A 27,773-nucleotide genomic window follows, 5' to 3' on the forward strand; every position below is an offset into this window, starting at 1 on the left:
TAGCAATAATTATAAATCTACCGCGCCATTGTGCCTGTTGTTATATATATAGATATATATATATATATATATATATATCCATAAACGCTGACAAAACCGTGATATACGAAGCAATACAAGATTCACTTTCAGATATTCTTAGGTACAATGAGTAGACGACGATTCAATTTATACTTCGTCGTAGACCTGTAACTATTGCTTGAGTATTATACAATATATACAGATTATACATAAACATAAAGTTCCCGCTTTGCGCCGGGTATACAATCAATGACAATGCAACGGATTTTAAACTGATTTACTTTCATATTTTTCGATGACTTGGAAAAAGCAATGCTCTTGAAAAACCTAATTCATCTGAGGAAAAGATGCGCGGCCTTTTAAGGGTAATTTCACTATTGTTACTAAACAATAGGGTTTTAGGCCTCATAGGCGGACTACCTTAAAGAATTATAACTAAAACATGCTTGTTTTAAACAAAAAAAAACATTTTCATATATATTGGATTCTCGAAGAAGTATTAACCATTTTTAAGTCAAAATCGAAGCAAAGAATAATTCATTAGAATTTTAATTGACGATCTCCTGGTAACACCATAATCCCATTGCTGTGAAGCTTCTCCGATTGTCGGGTAAAAAAATTGCGACAAGTGATTTTTGCATGTTTTCATTGAGTCTAAATGTAGACCATTAAGGAGGGCCTGCAGAGACTGAAACAAAAGATATTTTGATAATGCAAGATGCAGGTTATACGGCATTTGCATTAAAATTTGTCGTACGATTCCTCCAGTTGTGAGTCAGTGTCAGTTAAAGATGTATATGCTCTGGCGTCATTGTGATGGAAGACGACGCCCTTTTTATTCACTAGTTCCCGTTGATTTTTTTCAATGGACTGTCTAGTTGTTGACAGCAGAGGTCTGGTTTCGATCGTTTTGCCAGATGGCAGCAATTCATGATGCGCGATTCTTCTCTAATCGTATCAAATACATAGTAACACCTTCTTTGGCGTTAGTTACTAGTAATTCTGGAACACACTTTTTTATTTGCACTTTATTATTATATGTAATTTATTTAATCACCATCCATGATCGACCGCTTTAGAAATAGATCGGTTTTATTGCGTATCTTTAGAGTAAATTATGTTACCTCAATGTGTGTGGCACCCAAACATCAAGGTTTTTGCAACCAGTGACCTTCAAATGATTAAAAACTGTTTGGAAGTAAATGTGTTGTTCTTTGCCAGTGTTATGGCTACTCATGTGTATGTCTAGCTCAAATTTCGAAATGATTTTATCAGTTTTCTTCGGAACTCGTCGACCACCGGGAGAAGCATCTTTCACTTAAAGACAAAACAGTCTTTGGTCTATTTCCTCCGGTAACGTCTCATGTTTATGAATAGCAGCAATTTTTTACGGGTCTTTTTACGTAAAATGTTTCTTTTCATCTTAATCAAAATTGTCGAATATAGGAAATGATCGCCGAACTTTTTTCTCATCCTCAAGGATTATAAATTTAAATGACGGCATTTCAGCACATCTACTACAAATTGTCGACACAAATGCCAACGATTCATATTATCTTCACTTAACTAGGACAACGATTAATTCTTTTTTGACAATCCAATGTACACATACATGATGCATAACCTGTGGAAAGATCTTGTTAGTTAACATAAGAGTAAGTAGTAAAATTTTTTGACAACAAAGTGTGAAGATTTTTCAGGGGAACTAAAATGGGCGATGAGATTATCTAGTACCTTCCTAAAAACAACAATCCACCTGATCTCTTCTATAAAACACGATGAGTTGAATTTCTATGTAGGATAGTTGTGAATGCTATTTCAATCTACTAGCGTTCTTAGCGTTAGATACGCGAAAACAAAAAAAGACAAAGAAAATGCTTTCACTTGCAAAGCAAGCGCGTTGTACACGCTTCTCAGGGAGCAGAAGGAGAACAGATGGCTTTATTCCTGGAGATTGATGATCTGCATAGCTTATGAACTCCTGAACTTTGGTACATCGCATAGTCGGCATGAGCAGCAAGACAGACAGAGTATCTCCTAGCATTCGTTCCCAAATAGCAGCACCATGAAGTTCGCTATCGGTTTAAAGTATAATAGCGAATAGGCTGGAATTTCCAGAATCTGATTTAATATTACATAGACCATTGTTTGCGCCATCGCAGCGCAGGGCTCTGGATGCTGAACCGACAGACGACTATATAAGATCCTTAATGAAGCAACGAAATTTTGGTGCAAATTGATTGAAGTAGGTCCTTGATTGTGAGCACGATTGATCATGATCATAGACCAAATTAATTCTCGTACCATGTCATAGTAGAGTATCACGTCCGACCGCAATCGCCCTACGCGCCGATACTTCATCGTATCGGTAAAGCCTCAGTTTGAGTATTGCGTCCACCTTCGTTATCTTGCATACAGCTCACATGTGTCGCTAAGATTCGTACGGGACGTTCGTCATGACAAGGAGTTCCTTCTCTGGCAATGTCGGGGTGGAACTCAGCATTGCTGACTGACACTGTGCATGTATTTGTGCTGAAACAAAAAAAAAATGGATTCCTTACCACGCTGCCATGTCTATGAAGGGATCGAGGATCCTTTTTGTGTTTTTAAGATCTGATTCAACAGATCAATCTGTCTCGCAGATTCCGAGACAGGTGCACTAATAAGAATTATAAACAAAGTGCGAATATTACTGTTGTTCATATTTAATTTGTGACGATTGTTATTTGCCATTCAACATTGGTAATCGACGTTTGTGCAAAAATAGTGATCAAATGCTGGCTAAACAAACATCTGATTAACTTCATTGGCATGACGATGTAATTTAAGTTACTAGAACAAGTTAGCAGAGAGGCCATATGGAGCGCAACGGAGAGGAATTATCACATATCAAAATTACAAATGTGAAACCTATTAAACTATTGCTTGTCTTTGCGGCTATGTTTTAATACTTACTAGGATTCGAATACCTACAAATGTTCATGCGGTGGAAATATTCTTTAAATGTCTGAGGAAGGTGTTCTAATCAGAATCAGTGCTTAGCTTCCATATTTTGTTTACTTCGCTGACTGAACCATATGGAAAAGTTGAGCTTGCTTCAAACGCACCTCTGTTACGATAAAGAGGACAGTTTTACTCTGTATTTTGCATCATTCGCAGCAACCAGCTTTGCGAATGTTGCCACAACACGTAACATTAAGATTTTGAAGCATGATAACTCTATTCTACAGTAAACGGCATTGTGACACATCTCAAAATGGTCGATCACAGCAGAATAACTTCTGTTAGTAACTTGTATCTCTTCAGCCTCGATCGGCATCGCTGCTGCAAACGATAGAAGAAAACACATAACGCAAGATATGTATGCATAATATAATTTCCCTGTCCTGAGCTACCGCTCCCTTCATATAACGATGTTGTGAGGACAGACGGTTACGAATTTGGACCATATATGTCCCATCTATATGTTAATCGATCATCTCATTGCCATGGGTACCACAGAGGTAGCAGATCGTGATTAGTGACTATCACGGGGAACAGGAACTATGTTGGTAAATTTAAAATAATGACGATGGAAACGAACAACAATAATAATTCCATTTTGTTATTTGCGTTGCCACTCTATCTATATACACAGCGGTTTTATTGCCTAGGGAAAATCAACTGACCCAATTTGAATTGAAAGGGATATGAGGCTGATTATTCTTTTCACTGGCCACTTGAAGTCTCCATATTTCGTATCATTGTCCGTTTGCGCAACCGTGATCAGAGTTCCAAGACGAGCTTTGCACAGTACGGTTGATAATCATAACCAAGTTCTTGGTTATAGCTTCGGGCAAGCACACGTTAGCTTTGAATGGATTTTCGACAAAACAGAAGCTAATGGACGAAAAATGAAGAATCACAGAACACGAGAATAAACGAGAAGCGATCGCCTTTCTGTCACTTTATGAATGAAAGGCATCCCTGAAATAGAATGTGATATCGGACTATGACGGTGATACGCCATCAAAGGTTATTTGATGTGATTTTATTGAACAAAGAGCAGCTGCACCCTGTTCAGACACACTGGAAAATGTTATCACACCTCAAATCATCATCCTTTGACCACCCGTGTTAACTTATTTTGTTTAACTCATTTAAACTGATATCGCTTGTATAATGAAAACTTGTGTGGTATATACGGTCGGCGGAGGGTTTTGATGAATAAACTGCATCGTACAGAAAAACTCATAGCTTGGTAGTAACAAAATTGAGGATCACACACACTTCTGGACAACTGGGAGTACGAAGTTGATTGGATTCGGACACAAGGAGTCTGAACTGGATGGTAGTTAGCCTTTGACCCGATGTAGAAATACCGGGGGCGACATAAAAATTAATGCAAGATCAATATATATTAGCAATACATTGCCCTTATGAAAACAAGAGTAGGGCCCCGCTCAAAGCTGGCGAAAGCTTCTATCCGAAAGTGCCATTGATAAAATGCTATCGGTAGAAGCTCTGGCTGTTCGCCAACAATACTCAAAGTTTGTTTAAATCGTGCGTGGTTTGCCGTTTACAAAATACGAAGGAAACACTTGGATAATAGAACAAGCCGACTGCACCAAGAAGTACAGAAAATGTATAACAATCAATTCGTCGAAAGATGACAACCAACACAAGCAAATAAATGTTGAAGCCTCGAAGAAGCTGCGAAAACTCACTTCCTTTCAATCTCTAGACAAGCAGAGTTATTCCTGTGATTCTTGAAAACATAAACGTTGAATTTAAGCGCTATAATTTTTACATAAATATAGTCACATATGAAAGCCGAATTTAATCTCTGAAAGCTTAATTAATATTGACCTATCTGTAGTGTAAGCTTTCAGTGTTGGCTGACAAGACGTGCTAACTAGCGATTTAACTTTCACGCAATTGGCGTTCAAGCGCCCTTCAAGGTTAACTATGCCGACAGGGCCAGGAAGTCCTTCAAAATTATCCACAATAAATGTTAAGCTAATCTTTAAATTAATCATATATCTAATTATAGATATGATTATATATATATAATGAGCGAAAGATAATTATTTTAGTTCATCGGCATTGCTGGACATCTAAGCTACTATTACAAACGTACTTATCAAGAACTATGATGTGAATACGAGGAAATTTCAGGCGAATTGGTATATGTTTATAAACACGCAGATATCTTAACAATAATAATAATAACGGCACTGTCGGCAAATTAATGAACAAAAGAGCTGGTGAGGTACTTTTTACAAAAGCTGAAGTAACGACAGCTCTTATTCTGGGACTCAGGGAAGCAAGCTTGCGCTGGACAGCTGGACTACCTATATAGAAAAATACATATTGACATGATACATGAACAACGTATAAATAGAGTAAATAAACTGAGAGCAATAGAACTAAATAAAGAAACGCTAATAAAGTAATTACTGTTAATAAAATATCATTGTCGTTGTTTTACTAACAAGACACTTCCAGGTAGTAATAATAATAATAACAAGTATCATTGATATTACAATTATATGACGGTATCGAAATCGTAAGCTTGTATGAGAACTAAAACGTAAGGATTTCTAGCAACATACTTACGCTAAGTTGCATTCTACATCAGATCTGCATGCTAAAGCCTTGAGTCCTCATTTGCACATCATACTGAGTTTTTCTATATTCTATTTTCTAATGCGTTTAGCTATTCCTACCGTGTAAACAAGTCCTCGGAGCCACGTCGTCGGTATAATATGAAAGGACTGCCTTCACTAAAAAAATTCTATACTCTAACCGTAATTCACAAATGTTTAATTATATAGTAATATTATAATTAACCCCTTTATACGCTATACAAAAAAATACGCTATATTCGTGCGTATTTTTGCATGCAATTAGCAATATTCCTTTATAATAATAATATTCTTATTCTTAGAATAATAATTCAATCCAGTTAATGTAAGCTAATAAAATCGCCACCATTGTCCGTTCAAGTAAGTGCTACCTAAAACATTTTCTACTTTCAACCAACTCGTAAAAAACATATAACACATTTTTGCGGCGTTTTTTTTTTCTAAATGTATATGAACATTTTATTTCAATCTGTGTGATAACGACCGCACCGAGCCGTTTCGTAATTATTTCTTTCGCGATTTTGTTCCATTTACGTAGATCATTATCTATCGCCACTCGTTGCGTTTAGCAACATTACGAATAATTCAATGATTATTATATAATGTGAAATGCAGGAGAGCCATTGAAGGTTGTTTCTCTTTATTCCAGCAAGCCTTACTGTGGCCCGTTGATCAGGCACCGTTAATCTCACAATTGCACGAATACTTTATTATTGCTACCATTTGTAGCTTACAACTACTACTAGACCCGTTACTCTTCTCTGTCAGTTATTTAATAAGTTTATCTATTTATGCAGAATTTGATTCATTGACAATACCACTGGCGTGTCACGTGCGCACCTCGTGTTCACCATATCATTACATACTAATTTCAATGCAAACCTTGTTTCGTATCAGCACGCATAACGTTCCTGAATGTAGTTATGGTATCATGTCTAGTAATCTCATTATCTCGTGATAGCATGAGCATAAACTAATAATAGCTTAAAATGTGATACATGCACTCAGAACTCCTATTAAATTCATAAATACACGCGAAAATCATCAAATATTTCCTCATCGGCAACTTTGCCAACTTATTACCAGAAACGAAACAGTTCTCCCAAAAACAAATCGAGAAAGATGTAAGCTGAACTCGGTTCAACAAACGAAAAACTCGCTCTGCTGCATGACGGACACGAAAGAGCACTTGGTGGATCAAAGAAAGGACATGCAGAGGCGTTAGGGACAAACAGGAACATCCATGCTATCACAGCTGAATAGATAATTGCAGGCCAATTAAAATTCCATTGGTGAATAGTTTTTGAATGAACGATGACACATGGATATTCAACTATAGACCGGTTTGGGTGGACAAACAATAATAGTCAATACGTTTGTATCTAATTTTAGAATTGGGATGCTTTATAAAAATAGAGACAGTTTAACATTTGTATTGAACGAGCATCGATGATTATTAAATCATGTTGATACATTAGCCTCTTTTATAGTATTTTATATAGGCCAAATACCTATTCACTGCAGTATAATAGAAACACACCTTAGTGCGAACCATCTATAGCAGTTCACACGATTCTACACTCGCTTGATTGGTATGTCCCTTGAGAAAAAAGAATGTATACCAACGAATAAAAATACGTCATCCGAGAAACAATTTGAGAAGTGCACGCTCTGTCGCATTGACGTTATCAATGATTACGGTTGACGAGCTCAATAGCTTACGAAATATTCATCTTGCTCTGTATAAAAAAGCTAGCGGAAAATAGTGGGTTTAGAAGGGCTAATGAGTTCGCTAAAGATGTATGCGATCATCCCTAAAAATTAAAAGCAAAATATTTTTTCTGAGGTAGACTCGTTCCAACACGAAATAGTTGCTTAGCTGCCAAAGTGTGCTTAATGTGACCTGAAGAAGATCAGAGCAAACTCACTTTTCGATGTGCCTCAGTTTGTCGGTGTTGTGTATGTTTAAATTTTCCCTACAGAGGATCTTAGTGAATAATATCATTTTTGAAAATGCCTCTTTCTTGTTTGTTTCAACATTTTCTGATCGTTATAAATTCAAAAAACAAAAGCTCAGATACGAAGAGATACAGTCACTTCTTTTGTTCTAGCAGAGGTCCGCACATAAGCGGTAGCAGATATGTGCATAATTGGCGTGGGCACTGCTGCCAGTCAGGTCGTGCTAACATTAGACACACTTTTCCTATCTACGGAGAGGTGGATATAAATTGCCGTAATTCGGGAATCATCGTCATTCATCAACGTCCTGTGCATTCGAGCTGTTAGAGCTGATCTCGTTCCCCTCCAGAACAATTAGAATGATCATGCTATAAATTATTGAAAAAAATTTTTAAGTAGGTAAATTGTGCTACTATCTGCTTCATTCATATCTAGCGTTTTTGTTATCTTTTTTTTTTTTTTTTTTTTTCTTTGATAGTGGGTTAACTATTAAATCATAAACTAAATCATAGGAGCACCAATACGACATCATTTACTTGTAACTCACATACGTTAGAACTAAATGCCGAAAAGAAAATGAAGAAATAGAAAAATGAACTCATAATGCATGGGTACACAAAGTTATTCAATGATGAATTTATATCGTTAAAGGACGCTGAAAGATTGTAAGGTATGGGTTTCACTATGATACACTGTTATATGCTACTAATTCTACATTTTCGATGTTAAGTGAAAAATGACGACGGTTAGTGTCGTTGTCGGCGGCATTACGTTTTGGCTGAGCTAACTTGTCCGCGCATTCGTCTCACAATAAAACACGTCAGAATCGATTCCTGTAACGTATTTGCCGACTGCCTCAAAAGGGGGCACAGATTCATCGATTTTTCACTCCGTCGTGGGCAGAAATCTCATATATCAACATGTGGACGAATGTGAGCAAAACCATTAGCTTGCATCGTTGCACCACAGATGGGATCTGCACAGACGTTTACTTTTACGTTAACAGAATCATCATCAACATCACTGTTGTTGTTGTTGTTGTTGTTGTTGTTCGAGTGAGAAAGAGAGGCCTCTGCGTGCTCTACACATCGGTTTAGCTAGATTATTTTTGCCTTATCTTACTGCTCTCTAGCTCCCTCTTGTTAAAACGCACACGTTGTTTGTGTATTATTTAAGTGGGATGATGGATTTGGATAAATTCTAAGCGAAGGATACGCAATCCTGATTATAGTCCTGTATGTAATATATAATGATTGTTTATTCATTAAAATAGTATTTCACTGCATTACTAATGTTCATGCATAACTAAGGTAGCTTAAATTGCAGTAGATAGTTGCATGCGTTGAGTGGGGAACAGTTTAGACAGCCAACTATACTGTGTATCCCATTGTATAGACGACTCTTTTCGATTCCAACCTTTGAATACGGTGAACAACATCATTTGACAGGATACCGTAGACGTAACGAATCTTCATGGGAGGATGCAAAAACCCTTACAAATTGCACGGAAGCGTTTGACGTGTAACTGGCGGTTTCCGTATCTCAAGTTCGCACACGAAAGCGCAATAGTTCACTTGTACTGTCCATTTGCAGATCAGATTCTTTTCTGAGTCCTCGTTCGGCCATTGATAGGTCATGCCTTCATGTGCTCTTTTACATTACACGAGTACAGACTTCAAGGTGTTCCCGGAGTTGTAGGGGTACCTGGCGTTCCAGGTGGTAATATCGATTCACAGGATTCCTCGGCTATGGCACGTGTATTGCTGCTTTCTGATTTACTACTTGCTGAGCTTTTTCGTGGTGTCTTGGCCTCCTTTCGACTCGATGACTTATCACCGTCTCCAAGCACAACCCGTCGTACATGTTCTAAAATCAAGTCAACGAGGACAGAGATGGGTAATTAGTAAATCGTTGTCGATAACGATCTCCGATATCTAAACACGTCTCTTTGACTATATGCTGGAAGATTATATGCGTATCAATAAAACTTATAGCTTGCTTGACCCGATCACTATTAAAACTTCAAAAGCAGAGAAAACGAAGAACAATGGCAAAAGTACATTTAGGTACTTACAAAGAACAACCTGGCACGAGTCGAATATTGGTGTTGATAGAAAGTTAATAAGAAAGGTCTATGGGCGTGAAAAATTGAAAAAAATCCTATAGTGTTTAGTATTGCTAAAACATGTGCTATGAAATCTGGCCTACCGGGAGAAAGGTCGTAGGATCCTCGTGGTCGTATAAGACTAACAGGTCTACGAGCGTGTAAAACGGCAAAGAAGGTTGCATCATCCAGATTCAGCCGGTTTCGAGCCTCTCGCAGAGCAGCGTACCTGTCCATCGACCCGCAAGTTTCGTACACCTCGTACATACTGGAAAAGTGTGTACATGGATTAGATGAGAGTAGATTAAAAAACACCCACATTCTGCGACTATATTTATTTTGCATCAAGCTGAAACGACTCAACACCACTACAGTAGCGCGTTGAACATGAAGCATATACTACGAAAAAAAAAGGTATTTATTACAACCTTACTCAATAAAACTGTGCACTACGCTTGTCTTGAGAACTTCAACAATTGGAAAAAAAGCACTGAGGGTTAGCTCCATGTCAAAGCCAAGACCCTAGACGTCCTACTCCTCCTCCCGATTCGCGGAAATCGAACATATAATAATACTTGTTGTGATTTACATATGGATACATACAATGAGAAAAGTTTCCGTAATACTTTTGCTCCGTCGTCAGAGAGCTGTACGGGAACGTCGAATAACTGTTGAGGAGTGAGGTATGTTCCATTTTCTGCGGCATCGAGCAGACGTACGCCCGCGAAGAACGTACAGTATGTAACGTTCTGCGTTCGCGTGTTAAGTTTACGAGATTCGTTGAATACCACGAGCGCTTAAGAGATATTCAAGAATACAACAGTGAGTTAATATTATGCCTGAAGAAGCAACGATCAAATACGACCAAACTGGTACGAATGAAGAATAATCCAAACTTGCGACAATAGTTTTCTGTCAAGTGGAAGACATCTTGAACAAATAACTCCTACTACTTCAACAGTACAGCATGCATTTCCCAACCAGTATCGTGAATGATCTACTTACCGTCACTAGATGCCTGTACGGCCGGGGAAAGTGCTGTGAGAGAATCGTTGATCTCCTGGGCGGCCCACGGGGCAAGTACAACATGCCGCAATGTTGGAGGTGGTCGGCCGCTCGGAACGTTTGCCACCCGCAAATGGGCGACAAGCACTAGAAACGCTTCCGTCTAATAGACCCCAGAAAAGTGCGTGCGTTTGTTTTTCTTAGTACTAACATTATATAATAATTGTGTCATAATATGACCTTAAAAAAGTGGAATACAGATCACATTTTGCCGGTCCAAAGGCACATTGAACCTCGATACTGCAATAAAAAGGCTAAGACAATTCTAAACGAAATAGACCGAGTTTTTGACTATACCTGTGAGACACACTGTTGATACTGAGGAGGTGGAGGCGGAACAAGCTCTTTGAATTTACGGATCGCATTCAGCTGGTCAAGGTTCCTAAAGGCGAAGATATATATAAAAATTAGTCAATACGGTAAAGCGAAATGTTCTACGAACATTTGTCGCTTGAATTATGAGCGGAGCCTTCTTTTAAATAACATCGCTAATAATGAAGTTTGAATAACTTCATTTTAATAATACCGTGTATTTACATCGTTTCAAATTGTCCTTATGATTTAATGGCAGGCGATGTGTAGACAAAAGGTGTGCAGACTATAACTGACCATGAATTGAACACGCCCGAGAACGCTGCACAGTGAACGAAGTCATGCAGATCTTGTTCATTCTCAATTCCTGTCGTGGAACCGAAAAAGAGAGCTGGGAAGCGCAGGCGGTATGCACAACACAATGCTAGAACTCTTCGCGGCCTCGGCTCCTTCGGCTGAGTCACCAACTCCGGACTACTCGATTAAGAAAAGTAAAGAGCTATTGACTAACCTTAAGGCTAACAACATCGTTGACGAGTTAAATGCCTGCCCAATACACGCAGCCGAATTTATCCAAGTTCAATCAGAGACATTTATTTGAACGAAAGTTGTTTCGGTGTCGCTAAAGAGTTGTCGTAAGCTCAATCGTGATTGTACTGAAGGCTACGAGAGTAGCCATTTGTAGTCTATATCCTTAAGCATTATCAGTGTGGTAAAATCAACGAAGCGATTACCTACCGGCTATAATCATAAAGCGGCGGTAGGCCAGTGGCGTTTGAAAAAGCGGCAAAACGTTGTTGAACTAGTTCAAGTGAAGGTCTCTCCATCGTTGGCGGTAGTCGTAAGGCTCGTAGGGCACGCGCTGCTGACGGCTCAACATTGACATCTAACACCTCGGCCGACGAGTTCAACTATTGATAGATAAATGTCGTTACTGCACTTCGTTTCAATCATGTGTGTAAAGTTATTCCATCGTCGACCGATGTAGTTAGTATGGCCTATATCTGTATACGCCTCACTGGTCAAAATGAACACCAGGTGTGCTTACAATAATAATAACATAATCGTATTATACATCCTCATAAAACTAATGGCATTTACAAACCTTATTTCGCAAGACCACAAACACCTGTTGCGGGAAGGACACTTCAAGGCCATAGCATGTTGTTGGTGCTGTTGTTCCGTCGGGCTGTGCCAAAGCACGCAGTTGCTCGCCCCCAGGGAAATCCGGCGGTTGGTCAGCCGGTCTACAAGCGGCCATCAGGGCCCGTTTCTTTACATCGGTCTGTAATGGTAAGTATTTTGGTGGTAGCAACTTAGAAATTCACAAAATAAACACAGTCCCATTCCAGTGAGTACGGCTCGTTTGAACCGAAAGACGTTATTTCCTTGTTTTCGATTATGAACCGAAATGTATGATTTAATGTAAAAACAAAATCATCACCTGAGATAGCTGGTTATACACTATTACGTACATTGATACGTAAGAGACTGGAAAACTTTTTCGTAGCTTCTTGGATGCCTTTCCTCTTTTTTGTTACGCTAATGTAAGCATAGGTCATTCGTGCATAATTAGTCAATAAAATAAAACACTTACGCTCCAAGAGCTCATTTCGTCGCTTGATGAGTTTAAAGGACTGTTGCGTTTTGCTGGAGGACTAAGCGGAGCCGGAGACGTTATTTGATTAGAACTGATATTTAAGTTGTATCTCTCCGAGTTATCACTAAAGTTCGGAGATGATATTTGAACATTTTGGGCACTACACTGAGCTGATGTCGGATGTTGGATGTTGTGATCACTTGTTGAGGGTTCATGCCACATAGCAGCGTCCTCATCGGCAAGCTGCGCGAGAGCTTCCTCAATACTGATGACATTTGGCTGAGGCTGTGATATAAGAACCGACCGATTCGTCTGGCTGTTGTTGCCATAGGCGTAGTTGTTGCCGTTATTGTAACCGACATGCGTTCCTCCGTTTGTTATATTCGTTGTATGATGGACCTGTTGTTGCGACGGGTGTTGATAAAATTGCTGCTGCTGCTGCTGCTGCTGCTGCTGCTGCGGCTGCTGCTGCTGCTGCTGCTGCTGCATGGCATTGTTGTGCGCGGATGTTGTCTGCTGGCTGTAATCCATTGACTCGGAGCTGTTGCTACAGTTACTGTACATGGTCGGTGTAGTATGGGAGTCCATCGTGTGCAGATGATGTTGACGATATAATGGTGCGATTCTCACATTGTTCTCACGGATAAACACCGGCGAACTTCGGCCCCCCGACCATTGCTCTAGTACGCCTCGGCCCATTTCACTAGTTCCCGATGCAAAATCCATACTATTACTGTTCGAATTACTATAGCCACCAGGTAGTGCCGATGTTACAATTTGTTGTGGACTCGAGTAACTGGCAAACTGATCGATGTGTTGCTGCATAACACCTGGTAGCGCTTCATATTGCCAATATTGTGATGATGACTGGTGCTGCGCTACTTGTACTGGCTGTGATTCTTGACCAAGGTAATTATTATTATTATGATTCTTACTACAAATAGGCGAGGTGCTATTGTTCGCGTTGCTATTTCCATTGAACTGGTGTGTGGGGCTGTTCCACACGTCGTTGTTTAACTGACAAACAGGAGACGCTGCGTTAAAAGATGACACGGAATACTGCTGATTGCCGGATGAGCCATGTCCGCCCTTGATACCGGTTCCTCCTGTGGTTGACGGTATAGTTTTTGATTTTTGGCACTTCTTTGACTCGCTGCTTCCCGATTTGGACGGAGCTCGCTTTTCGGATACAGCAGTTTTTTGAGAGGTAGCACCATGAGGTGTTGCCGACGATGATCTTTTAGTAGAAACCTGCAAAGGCGGACAAGCGTATATCAAACAATAGGAAGTTACTCTTTGAAGATTTTCAAACCCTGATGGAGATTTCTCACCGAATTCACCTACTGCACCAAGTACATTGTTTCTTGTTCTTATCAATATCAGCACCGTATTCGGTCAGGAACAAACAGCCCTAGAAGGCACCAGAATATATTTTAGAATCGTTACTATAGCCAGTGTTTTTCCTTATTTATAGCCATGCTATTATATGGCGCTCGAGGCGTGAGAAATCTTCTGCAATCTAGTTTACAATTGCTTCTACAGTAATTTTGTTGTTACTATATGACACCAAGACTAACCTCTGATGATTTGGGTTTGGCCGGACGTTGTTGTTGCAGCTTGACTTTTTGTTGCGCGATCTGCTGCTGTTTCGAATACGCCTTTTTGCTGTCTGGCACTTTTTTGTTGATAGTCGTATTGCTGTTGTTGTTATTATTGTTATTTAAATCCGCCGTAGGTACCTGTACGGTGAGTTTTGGAGTTTTAGGACTTTCAGATGGAACCAAGGCCTCAGGTTTTACTGTGACATCAACGTTTGTAACGTTTCCTGTATTGGAAAACGATGCACTGATAGTGGGGACCTTTTCATGATGCTGACTGCCATTTAGTTTGGCATCTACAACGTCCTGAGCCGAAGTGGTTTCGCTTTCTCTAGCCATGTCCACTGAACAGATTTCCGCATTCAGCAACGACTTTCCAGCAGATAACACCGCGGGTGGAGCTTGCCTTACAACACTCGAATTTGGAATTTCAGCCCCGTCCCCTAACGGCAACGAACTTCCTTCGATATCGACTGGTTTCCTATCGTTTGCCTGGAATTGATCTTTTTTCCCGTCGTTCTCCAAAGGACGTTCCCGCCACACGAAATCGTCTGTAGCCTTTACTCCACTTCCTTCAACAGCTGCTGCAAGTTCTGCCGTTGGCAGCGTGTGACCGTTTTGGCTCTGGTGAGAATCCGTCTTTAACGCAGGCATAGTCCTTCGACTAGTCGCCTGTTGGCTTGCTTCTAGGGCCGGCCGATATCTCCGTGAAAGGTCTGGTACACTCGACAGCAACGAGCCGCTCAGTGAGTCCTGTTGGTCGTCAGCCGATGTGTACGAAGCCTGGCTTAGTTTGACAGCTTCAGCTTGCGAACCGGCGTATCGTCGATAGACAAGCTGTCGAAGATGTTCCATTACACTGGCACTGCCAGCGTCTGCATCAGGTGGCTCCGACGATGTAGTTTCGTCTCCAACCTTAACAATAGCACTACCACTGTGAGGTCGTTTATCATTAAGCGCAGCTTGTTCCGAGTCCACAATATTGGATACGGAGAGCTGGTGTAAACTCCGTCCGTAAGGCGTGTGTAATCTTCTTTTGGGTAATTTCTGCATTTGTGATAACAAATAATGACAATATCAATTAAACCGTTGATTATATGGCATATATTCCGATGGCCAAAAGAAAATTCTGGTAAGCCTCATAAGCAGCACATGAACTTAACGTTGTCTATTAGATAAGCTAGATTAAGGGCATAATAGCAGAAAGGTTCCTATTACTAACTTTCGTGTTAATTTTATTACGATCATTTATTTGGAAGCATGAATATCATTTCACGAGCTGCCTTGTAGGCCCCAGCGCGACGGTAAGGCTAATATGGATGTGTTGGTAAAAGAAATAACAAAATATCGAATAGTCGATGGAATATCCAAAAACCACGTATTTTAACGAATATACATAGATTCTGTATTCACTATCGACGGTACGTGATGTACGATGATCAACAGTAACCTGTGAATTGACGTTGGAGTTGCTACTAGCCTGCGTCTCCGTTCGACGAGCTCTTCGTGTGGACAGTCCTTCTTCACCTCCTCCAGCAGCTCGTTTTACACTCTCCTTATCTTGACGTTTGTTACGTCGAGTGAAATTCTTCACGCTATCGTCCGCTGAAGCAGGTGTAGAACTTAATAGTAGGTTTTGGTTCGTTAAGCTGGTAGCCCAGGGTTGGCTTCTAACCAAAACGACCAATTCATGCTTCACAAGTGTCGGATTATTGCGATAAAAGTAGATACTGTCGTCTTCCTCTTTAACGCTAGCCTTCACATTTTGACCAGGAGCTGCAATGTTATCGGAGTTACCGACACTGATTTGGTGCAGGTAGTTGTCATCTCCTCCTTTCTGTGTTTCTTCTGTGTCGTGGTCGTCGTTTTCACGTACTACTGGTGCTGCTTTTTCTTCTTCGTCACTGTAGTCACACAGGCCAAGTAGCTCTTCCTCTAGAAGCAACTGATGGTTATTGATGTCACTCGTCGCACCTTCTAGGTCCCCCCTGCTATTTACGGCTCTACTGCAATCGGTGTCACCTCTACGGCCACTTCGCACTGAAACGTCCGGACACCGGAGACGGTTATTTGGCTTATTGCGTAGGCTCACCATTGAAACGCCTACTCACGTCTAAATACCTAGCGTGACCAGGAGACAAAGTAAAAACTATTTCTGCTTTGCAAGTCACTGGACTCGCGAAAGCCTTTTGATGGTATCGGTTTGTTCGTTACTTCACACACATATTGGAATTGCACTAGTCATATCCGACGTAGTGTAGGACAGAAACGGATGCGCGAATAGACACTTCTATAATTATTTAAAATGAATTGGCTTAACGCCGCAGTTTTTACTAAGCCTGTCGTCCCGTCATCGTCAGCTTTAGGCAGTAGCTGAAATTTTTCAAATGCCTCCACTAGTAGACCTTCTGATAGTTTACCGCACGGTAAGAAGTGTCTCAAAAAGTTCTGGCTAAGCTTAGCAAGTCTGATTGGCAACGGTGATGTACTGTTGTGCAGAAAATGACCAAATCGGTACCGTGGTGACAACGACGCGGGAGTTCTCCAGACACTCTGGTCCGAGCATCCGAGATTAGCGACGATAGCGCCAGTAGCATCACACCACCATTACCACGCTGCCGACTCGTCATACAAATGGGGAGAGGTTGAAACAGGTACTAGTAGTGCGTTCTCCCGTTGCAGCGCCACCGGGCTTCTTACTCTCTTTACGAATAGATTCTATAGTAGTAGAGGTAGTCGCAGTGCTAGTAGCAATAATACTCTCGACGATACAGCGAGACGCCATATCCAGCGGCACGTCATATTAGTCAAGGTACAGATGCATACGCGACGCTATTACGCCATCTAACCCACCGACGCAGAATGCAAAGGATTCAACCATGTAGAACGGAGGCTTTTTTGGCTATTCTTCCCCATTAGGGTATGCTTACCAGAAAGTAGTATTTACGCTAAATGCTAGATATACATAGCTGGTGTATTTTTTGCAGAGGTAAACGCATACTATGTCACTAACGACAATAATACTAGTTCTTCTTCTAGTACAAAAACTTCTAGAAGAAGCTGTTGCGAACTCGGCTGAGCGTGTGCCTAATAGGTCGTTAAATTATGAAAAAAAAAAAAATTACCAACAACGTGTCGATGCTTAATTAATGTCACTCTGGGTTGACTCAAGAAAAAGCTTTCTAATCTTTCTCAGAGTGAAGGAAAATGTGTACTTGGAAAATATACATTTAAAAAATTACATCATACGACAACAAACTGTGCGGATCCAGATAGCGTAGCAAAAATACCTCTTCGGAACATGTTCACGTGCACATTTGAATAAATAGTTTAATTTAGCTCAAGAATTGTTTTTTTAGTTCATAGGGATAGCGCAATAAATGGCCCCACGCGCGATATAATCGCAGCTATACGATTTCTGGAAAGATTGCCATGTGCATGGCAACATAACGAAAAGATACTATACGAAGATTTTAATAAATTTCAAATTACTGCGAAAAAGTAGATATAACGTGCATTTGCGTTGAAATAAATATTCTAGTATCAGGCAAATACAAAATACTAACCACTCGCGAACAGCTGGCGGCGATCACTGGGGGTTCCCCTAAGAGCCAAAGCAAACAGATCACAGAACCTCTTCCGTTGATCGTCGTCTTCGGGTGAATGGCACAAAACCGGCCAGCTGGCTTCCTCCCTACATATACAATCCCATTAAAGGAGTATATTTTGTCAGATAAAATAATTATTATAGATAGAGTAGAGTAATAAACGCATCTGATGTAGCATAAATTCTTTTTATGGTCACTGCCCAGCAACATCTAAGCCTGCGGGCGTTACGTATTTTTCCAATCAACTAAGGTCGAATGCCAATATATATATATTATCTATGGTAAATGACAAAAGCTCGTGAATATGGAGTATAGCAAGATAAACCTGACGTCACACCCCTAGATAGGGCACGAGGGTTGAGGTTGGTTGACATTATCGATAATGATTGGGGCTAAAGTGTGAGAGCAACGGAAAGGGCAGCATCAATTGTTTGGATGCTGTTTTAGGTCAGATTGACCCTTCAACAACTACAACAACAAGACGATGCTCGCGGCATTGCTGTCCATGATTGGGTCCTGTGGTTCTTAATTAGGATGGTGATAATAATTTGATTGTAACGTTTGTGATGGGTGTTGTTGTACTTCTTTAGCTGATAGTGGTGAGGAAGGGGGCATGTAGTATATATTGCTTTGACGTTGATACGCACTCATGCGAGTCGTCGCTGACTTCACTACAATCAAAACTATGATCGATGCCGAAATTTATGAAAGGAGTCGAACGACTCCGATGCTCTAGCTGGCCAACAACCGAGAAATCTGGTGATTTGAGTTGCGGCTCCGAACTCGGATTGCGTTGGTGCTGTTGTTCAGGAGACGAAGGATTAGAAGGCGATTTGCGACGTTTTTTCTTAAAATGGCTACTAATCCCAGTGGCATCGTTCATGCCTGCCTCTGCAATTCAAAAAGAAAAAGATTACGGTTACTTTGATTGATAGAAATATGGATTAGTTTTATAATTATGATATTTAAAGACAATTTTTGTTAGGATTACCACAGTGCATAGCCTCATACTCAACGCTATAAAGTTTACTGTTAGAAGCGATACCATGAAAATGTGGTTCAACTGGAAAGTATATTTAATACGTAACAGACGTTTAAAAAAGGATAGATTAAGCGGTGCATTGATGTTTATAATAAACAATTTAAACAGCCTACCGCAAATTTATATTCCATAACTCGTAAAGTGAAACTTTTAGCAGCAATTCCACCGTAAGTCAATACGTCCCCAGCGTAAAATAGAGCTGAATATGAATGAAGGACTTACAAATGTCCTAGTTAGATCCCTAAAGAATTATACAATGATTATAGTTGAAATATTTAAAATAAATCGTGTCCATGATTTTTCGCATTACGTTTTTGATACAGGATTACCGATGGTCGCGCTAACTAAGGCATTCAACAAACGGACTATATTTTCGGCGGTACCCTTGAATACTTTCTGATCTGTACTTTCTTTTCTAGTAGAGCGCAAATAGGCGAAAATTACCCGTTTATCTATTGATAATATTTGCCCCTTTGTGAAAATACGATTGCATAGTGACGTTTTCATTAGTCTGACTAGGTTCGGTGCACTTCAATGTTATATACTGTCTGTTATGTATATAGTGTCTTTAACTCGAGTTTAATCGAAATAGTTATACCTGGAACACAGCCCTCTCTTCTCAACGATTTTCTGAGTAATCGACGACAAGCCAGTATTAACATGACATTGTTACGTCTTCTTCATTTACTTTACTTTAATGTGTATTGCTTACCGTATTTAATCACTGAATCAGGTGTCCTTTCAATTTAAGTTAAAATCTAAAGAAGCTAGCAGAAAAAGTTATTTGGTACCAAGCGGGAAATTATAAATCGTATCTACAGTAGAATTATTTACGCTTTATTGTGGTAATCTAGTATCTAACTAAATCGATCAAATCTTATAATATTCACCGTTGCAACTTTTATAGACCCATAGATACAACTAAACACCGCATCCGTGATTAAGTTTATCAACTACTTAATTTCGTATTAAAAGCCTCTCGATAATGAACTGGGCTAAAATTAGCTGACAGCCTTATTAGCAGGGCTGCAACTATATCAAAGACAGTAACTGGGTTTTTACCGTAAGTCAGGTATGTCTTCGTTGTTAATATATTATATTTCTAATAATAAATTCCAAATGCCCGTTAAATAACGACCATTTTTTACTTCGAAGACTTATCTTGGATCAAATTAAAAAAACTAGAAGAATTGATTTACACAAAGACGAAATCAGTCATAAAAGAAGAAACAACGGAAGCACCTAAGTGAGTGCTAGAGGGTTGAAGTTGTGAAAGCTGCGCAAACGCAGGCCAGACAGCCTTTGCTGAAAAACTTTTGTGCTTCAGTATCACTTCTATAGCCACCTAATAGCACTATGACTAGCTTTATTGAACAGTGAAACCCACGTTTATAAAGTAGATTTGTATAGAAAGGTTACAAAAGGCGATAAAATAAACGCCATTTTGACCAGAACATCGAACAGATCTAATAAGACAGTGAGAAATATGTTAAAATGTTCGAACTTGCACTGTAAAAGATTAAAAAAAGTATAGCCTACACAATACGTTCGACCCGACATGATGGTATCAGTGAGTATCTGTTCGCTTGAACTAAGATCAAAGCGTATCCTTTGTCGATTAGTAGCGTTGGCTCTCAGAAGATCTTCAATTGGTACAAATCATTTCTTGTACCAATTCAACTGACATCGTTGTCCTCTAACTACTCCCGAACAACAGATCCAATGGAAACATATTTATCATGTAACTGTTTGTCTCTAGTTTGCTATCAAGGAGCTAACGCGCCTGCATTAAGCGTTTCATAGTTCATTGTACTTTGAGCGTCATCAACACACTGCAAAACCACGAATTCACTGTTCTACCACAGCGTCTGTCAACGCATTGACAAAGTTTGTTGATTTCGGTGCAGAAATTTGCACACCGAAGACGCACTGGGAAATCACCCTTTGTAATCAGTATGACAGCGAGGTGGCGGAAAAACGGAACATGTTATGACTGTGCTCGAAGAGTCAAAATGCTTGCAATAGAAAAATTACATTTCGTACTACTAATGAACACCGACTACTATCACGAAATTGTCGGCTAGCTATAGACATTTTTAATATGTTTTATATAAGTGTTTAATGTGTTTTATCTGTGCGGTTCCGCATCCCTTCTATTCATGGCAGCACTGCAATATGCTGTAGAACGTAGTCTCTTCGTTTCATAACTCCTGGTCGGTGATGTTTTAACGACTCGTAAGGGTAACCCCTTGAATGGTGTCGCAAAAGTATGGAAAAATTAGAATGCGGCCTAATAGAATGCGATTGGTATCATTGCACCATTTTTGTCTGCTCGGGCCTCCCGCTCAAAGCGAAAGATAAACCCATCTCTGTCAAAGTTTTCAGAGCGGCTGACTCCTTCCTGCCCCGCTCGGTAACACCCCACAAAAGTAATCAAAGGAGTAAATGTCAAACCAAATTTATGTTTAAATGTTGCCCTGCATACGCGAAGACGCCGCGACATAACGTTTCTTCTCGAATTCCTGCCAGCGCCGCCAGCAACAACGGTGGCAGCAAGACAGTAGATAGTAGTACCCCCAGCTTAAACGGAAATACTATGGACGACAAAATAGCCGCTAAAATTAACCATTGCCTACAATAAACAGTTGAGTCGTAAAGTTCAAAAAAGGATTCGTCAACAACGGGCTATCCCAACATTTGTCCACCATAGTCAGGCACATTATGTGAAAAAAATACGCCACCATAATCTACTCATGTACAGAGAGACACATATACGCACACACTCACGCACGGGCATCCATGGTACAAAGCAATGTATTATTAGTTCGCACTTGTAATAGAGCACATTTACATTAAACAGTGCACAGCGGCCTGGCGCTACACCAGGCAAACAAGTCGTCGAGTAGCCAGTAGATATCATGCATGCATGTACCCGGTCACGCACACACACACACAGACACACACACACACTGATAGACAAGCCGCCAGTCACAAACACGACAAGATGAAACAAATTATAAAAACAACATACACACGGAGACATATAGAGCATTAGTCCATCCGTCCGTCCGTCCGACAGTTGAGTCAGTCCAGCCAGACAGGCAAGGAGCCACAAGCGAGCCGTCGTAGTCATTCACTGGCTCGCTCAGTTGCTCACTCGCTCGCTCGCTCGCTCGCTCGCTCGCTCGGTCGGTCGGTCGGTCGGTCGGTCGTCAGATATTGAGTACAACGGCAGCAGCGGTAGGAGCCCCAGCGGCACTAGCAGCTACGCCAGTAACGGCGGCGGCAGCGGCGGCAGCAACAGCATCTCACCAGTCGCAGCAGCCTCGGCGGTAGGGGCAGCCTAAGCATCACATCAGCAGCAGCGTAATTTACTTGGCATCGCCAGCAGCGGCAGTGAGCACCCAGCAAAAGAAAGCGGCGGCGTCATCGTCATACCGATCGCGTCGCCGCTGTTGTCGTCTGGCCGTTAACTGCTGCTGATGCTGGTTCGGTCCCCGCACTCACTTACCGTTTATTCTACAAGTACATTACGGCTTTCCCGGCATGTTGCCTGCTTGTTGTGCCCTGGCCACCTGGCCGTCCACCTCAATAGCGCGCCACAGCCACTCACAGCTGCAATAGCAACAACAACGATGGCGGCAACAACGATGACGACAATAAGAACGCCACTATGCAAGTGCAGGCCCAGTCACGCAACATACACACAAGTGAGTTCTATTTACTACAACTATTACCCGTAGAAGCCAACAGTAGTGAGCTGGAAAGAGCGATGCTCACACTCACGAAGAGAACGCTTCAACGAGGTACACACACAGCCCGGACCCCTCAAAGGCGCAGACACGACCCGAAGTGAGCAACAGAGGGCGATAACAGCGAGAGATAGGCGAGGTCCGTTCAAAGTTGTTAAACGACTCTTTCCCGGCAGAGTCCAAAAAAGAGGCTTGTTGTGTTTGAATGAATGCATTAAGGTGTTGGGCGATAGCAAACCTGGACAGCAACGGGCGACTTACAACCAACGAATTTTGACGTACGCTAGCCGAAACATGGAATCATATGTATATTTTGTATTACTGATAGCAAATTAGCACAAGATCTGATCAGGTAAATCGGGAGAACGAACCGAGAAAGACGAAAGAGGGAACTATTCGAGAAGCTTTAACGTTTGATATTCGAAACTTTACAAATAAATAAGGCTAAAAATATAAGATAGCAGGCTAATAACCATTGCTAAAAAAAGGAAAATGCCACAAATGACCGTAGCAAAACTCTAGAAAAAAAATTGTCACAGCCAAAAATGGTTATCGTTCATTCGTGCTCGAATGTCTTGAGGTGAAAATTAATCGAGGGACAATCAACTAATATAATCTACCATAATAGCCGGGAAGAGAAACATTTAGTTGTACAAACACGTTTTGTATATTGAAATGATTGAAACGCTTTTTCAGACGGACATATTCAACATTCAATTCAGGCCAGCAGTGACAACAACAAACATTCATTGACCCAACAGATAATTCTTTAGTGAAATTTTAATCAAGATACTAAATAAATGAAATATATAACAAGTTCTGTGATCAGCGAAATACACCAAACAGAGATAGCCAGGCCAGGCCCATGGGGCAGATAAGACGTAAGACAGAAAGAGATCTAATGGCCCGATCCCATAACTCGGGTAATACAGGCAGATGGCTGATTCCGCTGTTATCCTGAGCACTGTTTTATAGATTTGACTTGAGTATCAACATTTGACAATATTGCTAATATTACTCTCTAGTTGACACATAGCCGAGCTGAAGCCGGGATCGGACGACTATGAATGCGAGGCAGTATAGAATTGGGCGTAAGTTTCTGAGGTTAGGAATAATCACGAATAAACAAATGCAATATATATATTTTTTTTACCAAATCTGATTCGGTACCATGACACTTTAGAATGCGCATTTTTTTAATACAATTTAATGTAAGGCTTTAAGAATCCTGTCTAACAATTAACGGTTATTTTCTATTCATTACATAGCATAATCTCAATGGAAATTTCTAGATTTTCACGTTCAAATATGTCACGTGCCGTCTAGGGTGTTGTCATTAGGAATCGAGCGGCAAAATCACCAGTTTGCTCTAAACACGCATGAAGGCAGTATTATTATAGGTAACGTGCATTGCAGGGCTCATGGACCTTAAAGATTTGCGCGTGATAAATAAATAGTACAAATGATTTTTTTGATAAACCTGAGGAAATATTTATAAAATCCAAACAAAAATTTGAGGATTAATGTAACTAAAATTTACAAGTGGTAATTACAGTGACAGAAGTGAATTAAATAAGGGACTTCAGGTGAATACGAGCAGTAGGAGGTACATGAGACCTACGAGAAGCGTATAACAACCTAATCGACTTCAATACTCACATTGTTAAAAATGGCGCAGAGTTTACCAGAGGGTTTATACTCAATATTCTAAGTTAATTAGGGTATCTGACTAATTTTATTAAAAAAAATCTTGCTGAATGAACAATTTGTGTGCTATTTTTAGCTAGCAATTAAAGCTAGTAACCTACCTGAACAATTTTAATATGCCAAGCACGATTTTTTGAACTTTAAATAACCTTGAGAGAATATTAAATTATTTGAATTTAGACCAGAAAATACTGCTAACTAGATTGCGATAAAGCAAGTTTTTAGTATCGGCAATAAAAGAAGAATTTTCCCATGCATCAATATGTGAGTCGTACCAGGAGTATGCACGATTTGTCGAAAGTCTTCGCGCAGAGAGATCATTAAGCCGAGGTCGCAATGTTCTTTGAATACACGACATCTATGGCTCACAACATTATGGAGTACTACACGGGTTCAGGAAAACCGGGAAAGGGTTATACGGGTTAGCTTTGCAGAGTTAGATTAAAATTATCTATCTTTAACGAAAAGTCATGTCCATAGTATTTTATTCTATTTGATTCGATCGTTTGTATCGAGTTGTCTCTCTGATTAGCCGTCAGATAAATGCTGTCAATCAATATATTCCTTTACTGTATTTTTGTCCGCAAATTTAGATTTCTGCTTAGTTTTAGGCAGAAAAAAATTTCTTAAAGCAGATGACAGTTCAACAAGCATGCCCAAGCAGAAACACTAAATAAAGTTAGACGATCGTCATTTTTGGTAAAATATATATTGACACTACTTATGTGTTTTGTCCCAGTTTCATTTCAAAAATCCAAGAATTTTTTTTAAGCTCAAATGTTATTTTCAAGTTCACTAACAGCTAGCAGCATTGTTGAAAAAGTATCGCTATATTACGCTATTTTGGTTGGTGTTTTTGCCAGCACAGGGCCGAACCGAGAGGACACTCCGTTGTTCGCGTGGCCGACTGTCGGCTTGGAGTCCGTCACATTTGGCGGCCATGCGGCTTCGGTTTTGTATTCAACGATGAAAGCCATCGACAAGTGCGGCTACAGCCTCGTACCCACACAACGTTTATCGCCGTATAAAACACTCAGTTTCGAGCTTTTGAGCTGAGGTAACTTGTTACATTTAATATATGTAACAGCTCAATCTAGTTCAAGATGGTAGAAGAGTGAGCCCATTACGGAAAGAAGACCCTAATGTTTCTACACTAAGAATGGAGTAAAATGGAATGATTAACTTGAAATCGTTGCCTGATATCTTGTTCGAGCCAATTTTGACTTCGATTACTGAAATCATATTTTCTATAGACTATGGCTTGACGTTAGCTGATACCCAAAAACGTCCGTTTTCAAGGTTAGATCTTGAGTTGCTTCCTCGAACTATCCACTTAGCACTTGTGCGCTACTTCTCGCACCTTTACGCAGTTTAATTGATTATGACGCCGTTAAGTTAACATAGCTGCAAGCATTCATTTTTAGAGAATTTAGCAAATGCATCTGTATCGAGAGATTTTTTTTGTGACTAACCATTTGAGCTAACCTAAAACTCTTAAAGCGACTATGGCTTTTCGAGATGACATAAAACTGTTCAGTGGCTACGTATAATCAGAATTGAAGTAATTTTTCTGTACATCAGCACGTTTCCCTTAATTTGCAGTAAAAAAAAAAACAACACTATGAAGAGTTCTAGAGGTTATAAGAAATAGCTGAGTTATAAAGCATCGTCGTCATCGTCTAGATGGGAATTTCGACGAAATATTGGTCGGAAAAAATTAAAAAAAAGAACGATATAAATTATTGTATGTCAGTGATAAATTGCATTAAGATGTCAGTGCAGAAGCACACGAAACGGCGTGTAATGCCGTCGAACGCTCCACCAAAGTGACAAATGGCTAGCCTTGCGCATTCAATAGTGGAAGCTGAAATATTAACGGGAAATGAACTGATATTTGAAGCGGCGTCTTTATCAACTGCCAACTGTTTCTTTTGTGAATTGAAAACTTATGTAACACTGCACAGACGAAGGGTAATTCGATCATAAAACTTAGTGTTAATTATCTACCTGCTGGAAGCTAATATAAGAAAATCGTGGACTCTCTTAGAAAGTCTATTTAAGAAGATTGCCGTAATATCTAGTCCATTTTAAGTGCTTCGTGGAATCTTTCTGTAAATTGCCTAGTCTTTGCTGGTAGGTTAGAATAAAGAACTCTTAAATGCTATGATGTCGTAGGCCCAAATAAGTGTAATACAGGATCTTTCTTCCTATCGGGCGTCTGTTAACAATATAGCCTTGGTTAGCAAGTAATACATAGGGTATTAATTCGAAGTGTTTTATTTTTATAGCTATCGCGTGCGATTTCATCTATATTTCAGGTAACCTTCTCTTCGTATAACGGGCCCAGTGCAACGGATCCTAGACACACTTAACTAAAACTTTTATTTAGTTCAAACTTAGTTGATATGTTCTGAAGATATAGCATTTTCTATATAAATACCACAGTCCTTTTATTGCTGTTATTGTTTTTGATGTCAAGTTTATCGTTTTTTCGAGAGGGAGAGAGAGATACCGTTTTCAGCGTTTCAAGCCGTTTGTTTATTTATTTTCCCATAATACGAGATTATAATCTGAATAAGGATAGTTTTTCACGTGATAACAAAGCGTAGCATTCAACTCTCATGTCCAAATTAATTGATCACTTCTCGCCAGTGAAAAACCTTGTTCGGAACTGAGTTTGTCAGTATCGGAAAACATCTGAAGAAAACAGTGATTGCAAAAAAATCTCCCATTCATCCTTTTGTATGGCAATCTGGCTTAATTCTAAGTGTATCTTTCCAAGCTACGCGAACGTGTACTTTACAGCGCCGTCAAGACATCGTTTGTCATCATCCGTAACTATTTTGTGAGCAACCATGTTTCCTCGCGTACAGTCTATCGGGAATCTAAGCTTTTAAAGTTTTATAGGTTTATATGTATGTATGTATGTATGTATATTTTACCATCACTCAAGGAGCTTGACAATATCCAAGGGTCTGCGGTTCATGTCCTGAGCCAATTAGAAGCTCATTTGCCATTTGAAGTTTTCCTTACCTCGGATAGCAGATCTAGGTGGGGTACACATTCTAGGTTCGAGATCCCAGCGTTAGCTTTAACAAACCCTACCAATGAATTCTCTCAGTTATAGAGTCCTTGATGTACACGGCTCAAAGACCTAGGACTGCTTTAGGTCTCTTTGGTCTAAATCAAAGGAAAAATAAACTAAGTATAGAAATGCTTTCTTGAAATTCCGTTCAGTACGTCGACGAAGGCACAATACAGTGAGCTTATGTGGAACAAAGAGAAAGCTATTTCAAATAAAAGAAACAGGGCACACGTAAAACAAAATTAAAAGATAATGCTTTTACCGCCTACTATTAGAGTTCGTTGTCTTCATTA

The 27,773-nt window shown here is 40.0% G+C and overlaps 1 protein-coding gene and 1 long non-coding RNA gene across 16 annotated transcripts; one reads left to right on the forward strand and one right to left on the reverse strand.

Moving 5' to 3' along the window:
• Positions 1 to 1,089: 1,089 nt before the first annotated feature.
• On the reverse strand, positions 1,090 to 22,867 carry LOC111252326 (uncharacterized). Of its 13 annotated transcripts, XR_015330219.1 has the most exons (15): positions 21,724 to 21,748; positions 18,542 to 18,785; positions 17,853 to 17,980; positions 15,737 to 16,326; positions 14,266 to 15,333; positions 12,686 to 13,939; positions 12,194 to 12,373; positions 11,827 to 11,999; positions 11,386 to 11,562; positions 11,074 to 11,158; positions 10,717 to 10,879; positions 10,315 to 10,507; positions 9,816 to 9,979; positions 9,024 to 9,473; positions 1,090 to 2,553 (listed from the first exon to the last, which is right to left on the reverse strand). XR_015330219.1 is itself a non-coding variant. In XM_022810002.2 (14 exons), exons 2-14 carry the CDS (start codon positions 18,775 to 18,777, stop codon positions 9,283 to 9,285), a joined length of 4,602 nt encoding a protein of 1,533 aa, XP_022665737.1. In that variant the 5' UTR covers positions 18,778 to 18,785; positions 22,717 to 22,867; the 3' UTR covers positions 6,272 to 9,282. The 13 variants fall into 13 exon arrangements, 12 of the variants coding, with proteins under 12 accessions (XP_022665737.1, XP_022665735.1, XP_022665734.1 ...); XM_022810002.2 differs by lacking the exons at positions 1,090 to 2,553; positions 21,724 to 21,748 and adding an exon at positions 22,717 to 22,867 and having other exon boundaries at positions 6,272 to 9,473; XM_022810000.2 differs by lacking the exons at positions 1,090 to 2,553; positions 21,724 to 21,748 and adding an exon at positions 22,674 to 22,867 and having other exon boundaries at positions 6,272 to 9,473.
• LOC147755048 (uncharacterized) lies at positions 13,481 to 27,756 on the forward strand. 3 transcript variants are annotated; one of them, XR_015330220.1, is made up of 3 exons: positions 13,481 to 13,597; positions 25,264 to 25,452; positions 26,714 to 27,756. It is a non-coding gene; the product is annotated as an uncharacterized LOC147755048 (long non-coding RNA). The 3 variants fall into 3 exon arrangements; XR_015330221.1 differs by lacking the exon at positions 13,481 to 13,597 and adding an exon at positions 22,526 to 22,646; XR_015330222.1 differs by lacking the exons at positions 13,481 to 13,597; positions 25,264 to 25,452 and adding an exon at positions 22,510 to 22,646.
• Positions 27,757 to 27,773: the final 17 nt, after the last annotated feature.

The sequence above is a fragment of the Varroa destructor genome, unplaced genomic scaffold, assembly GCF_002443255.2.
Source record: "Varroa destructor unplaced genomic scaffold, Vdes_3.0 BEIS01000006.1, whole genome shotgun sequence".
NCBI classification, from domain to species: domain Eukaryota; kingdom Metazoa; phylum Arthropoda; class Arachnida; order Mesostigmata; family Varroidae; genus Varroa; species Varroa destructor.

Bases quoted from the DNA above. Each gene is read 5' to 3' on its own strand.
- LOC111252326 (XM_086992866.1), bottom strand. From the start codon at position 19,598: ATGTTAATACTGGCTTGTCGTCGATTACTCAGAAAATCGTTGAGAAGA. The intron at 17,981-18,541 runs GTGCGTATCAAC...TTGTATATGTAG, and splicing joins GTCAGCGACGACTCGCATGA to GGAGGAAGCCAGCTGGCCGG. The intron at 11,159-11,385 runs GTCAGTTATAGT...CTTCGCCTTTAG, and splicing joins TCGGGCGTGTTCAATTCATG to GAACCTTGACCAGCTGAATG.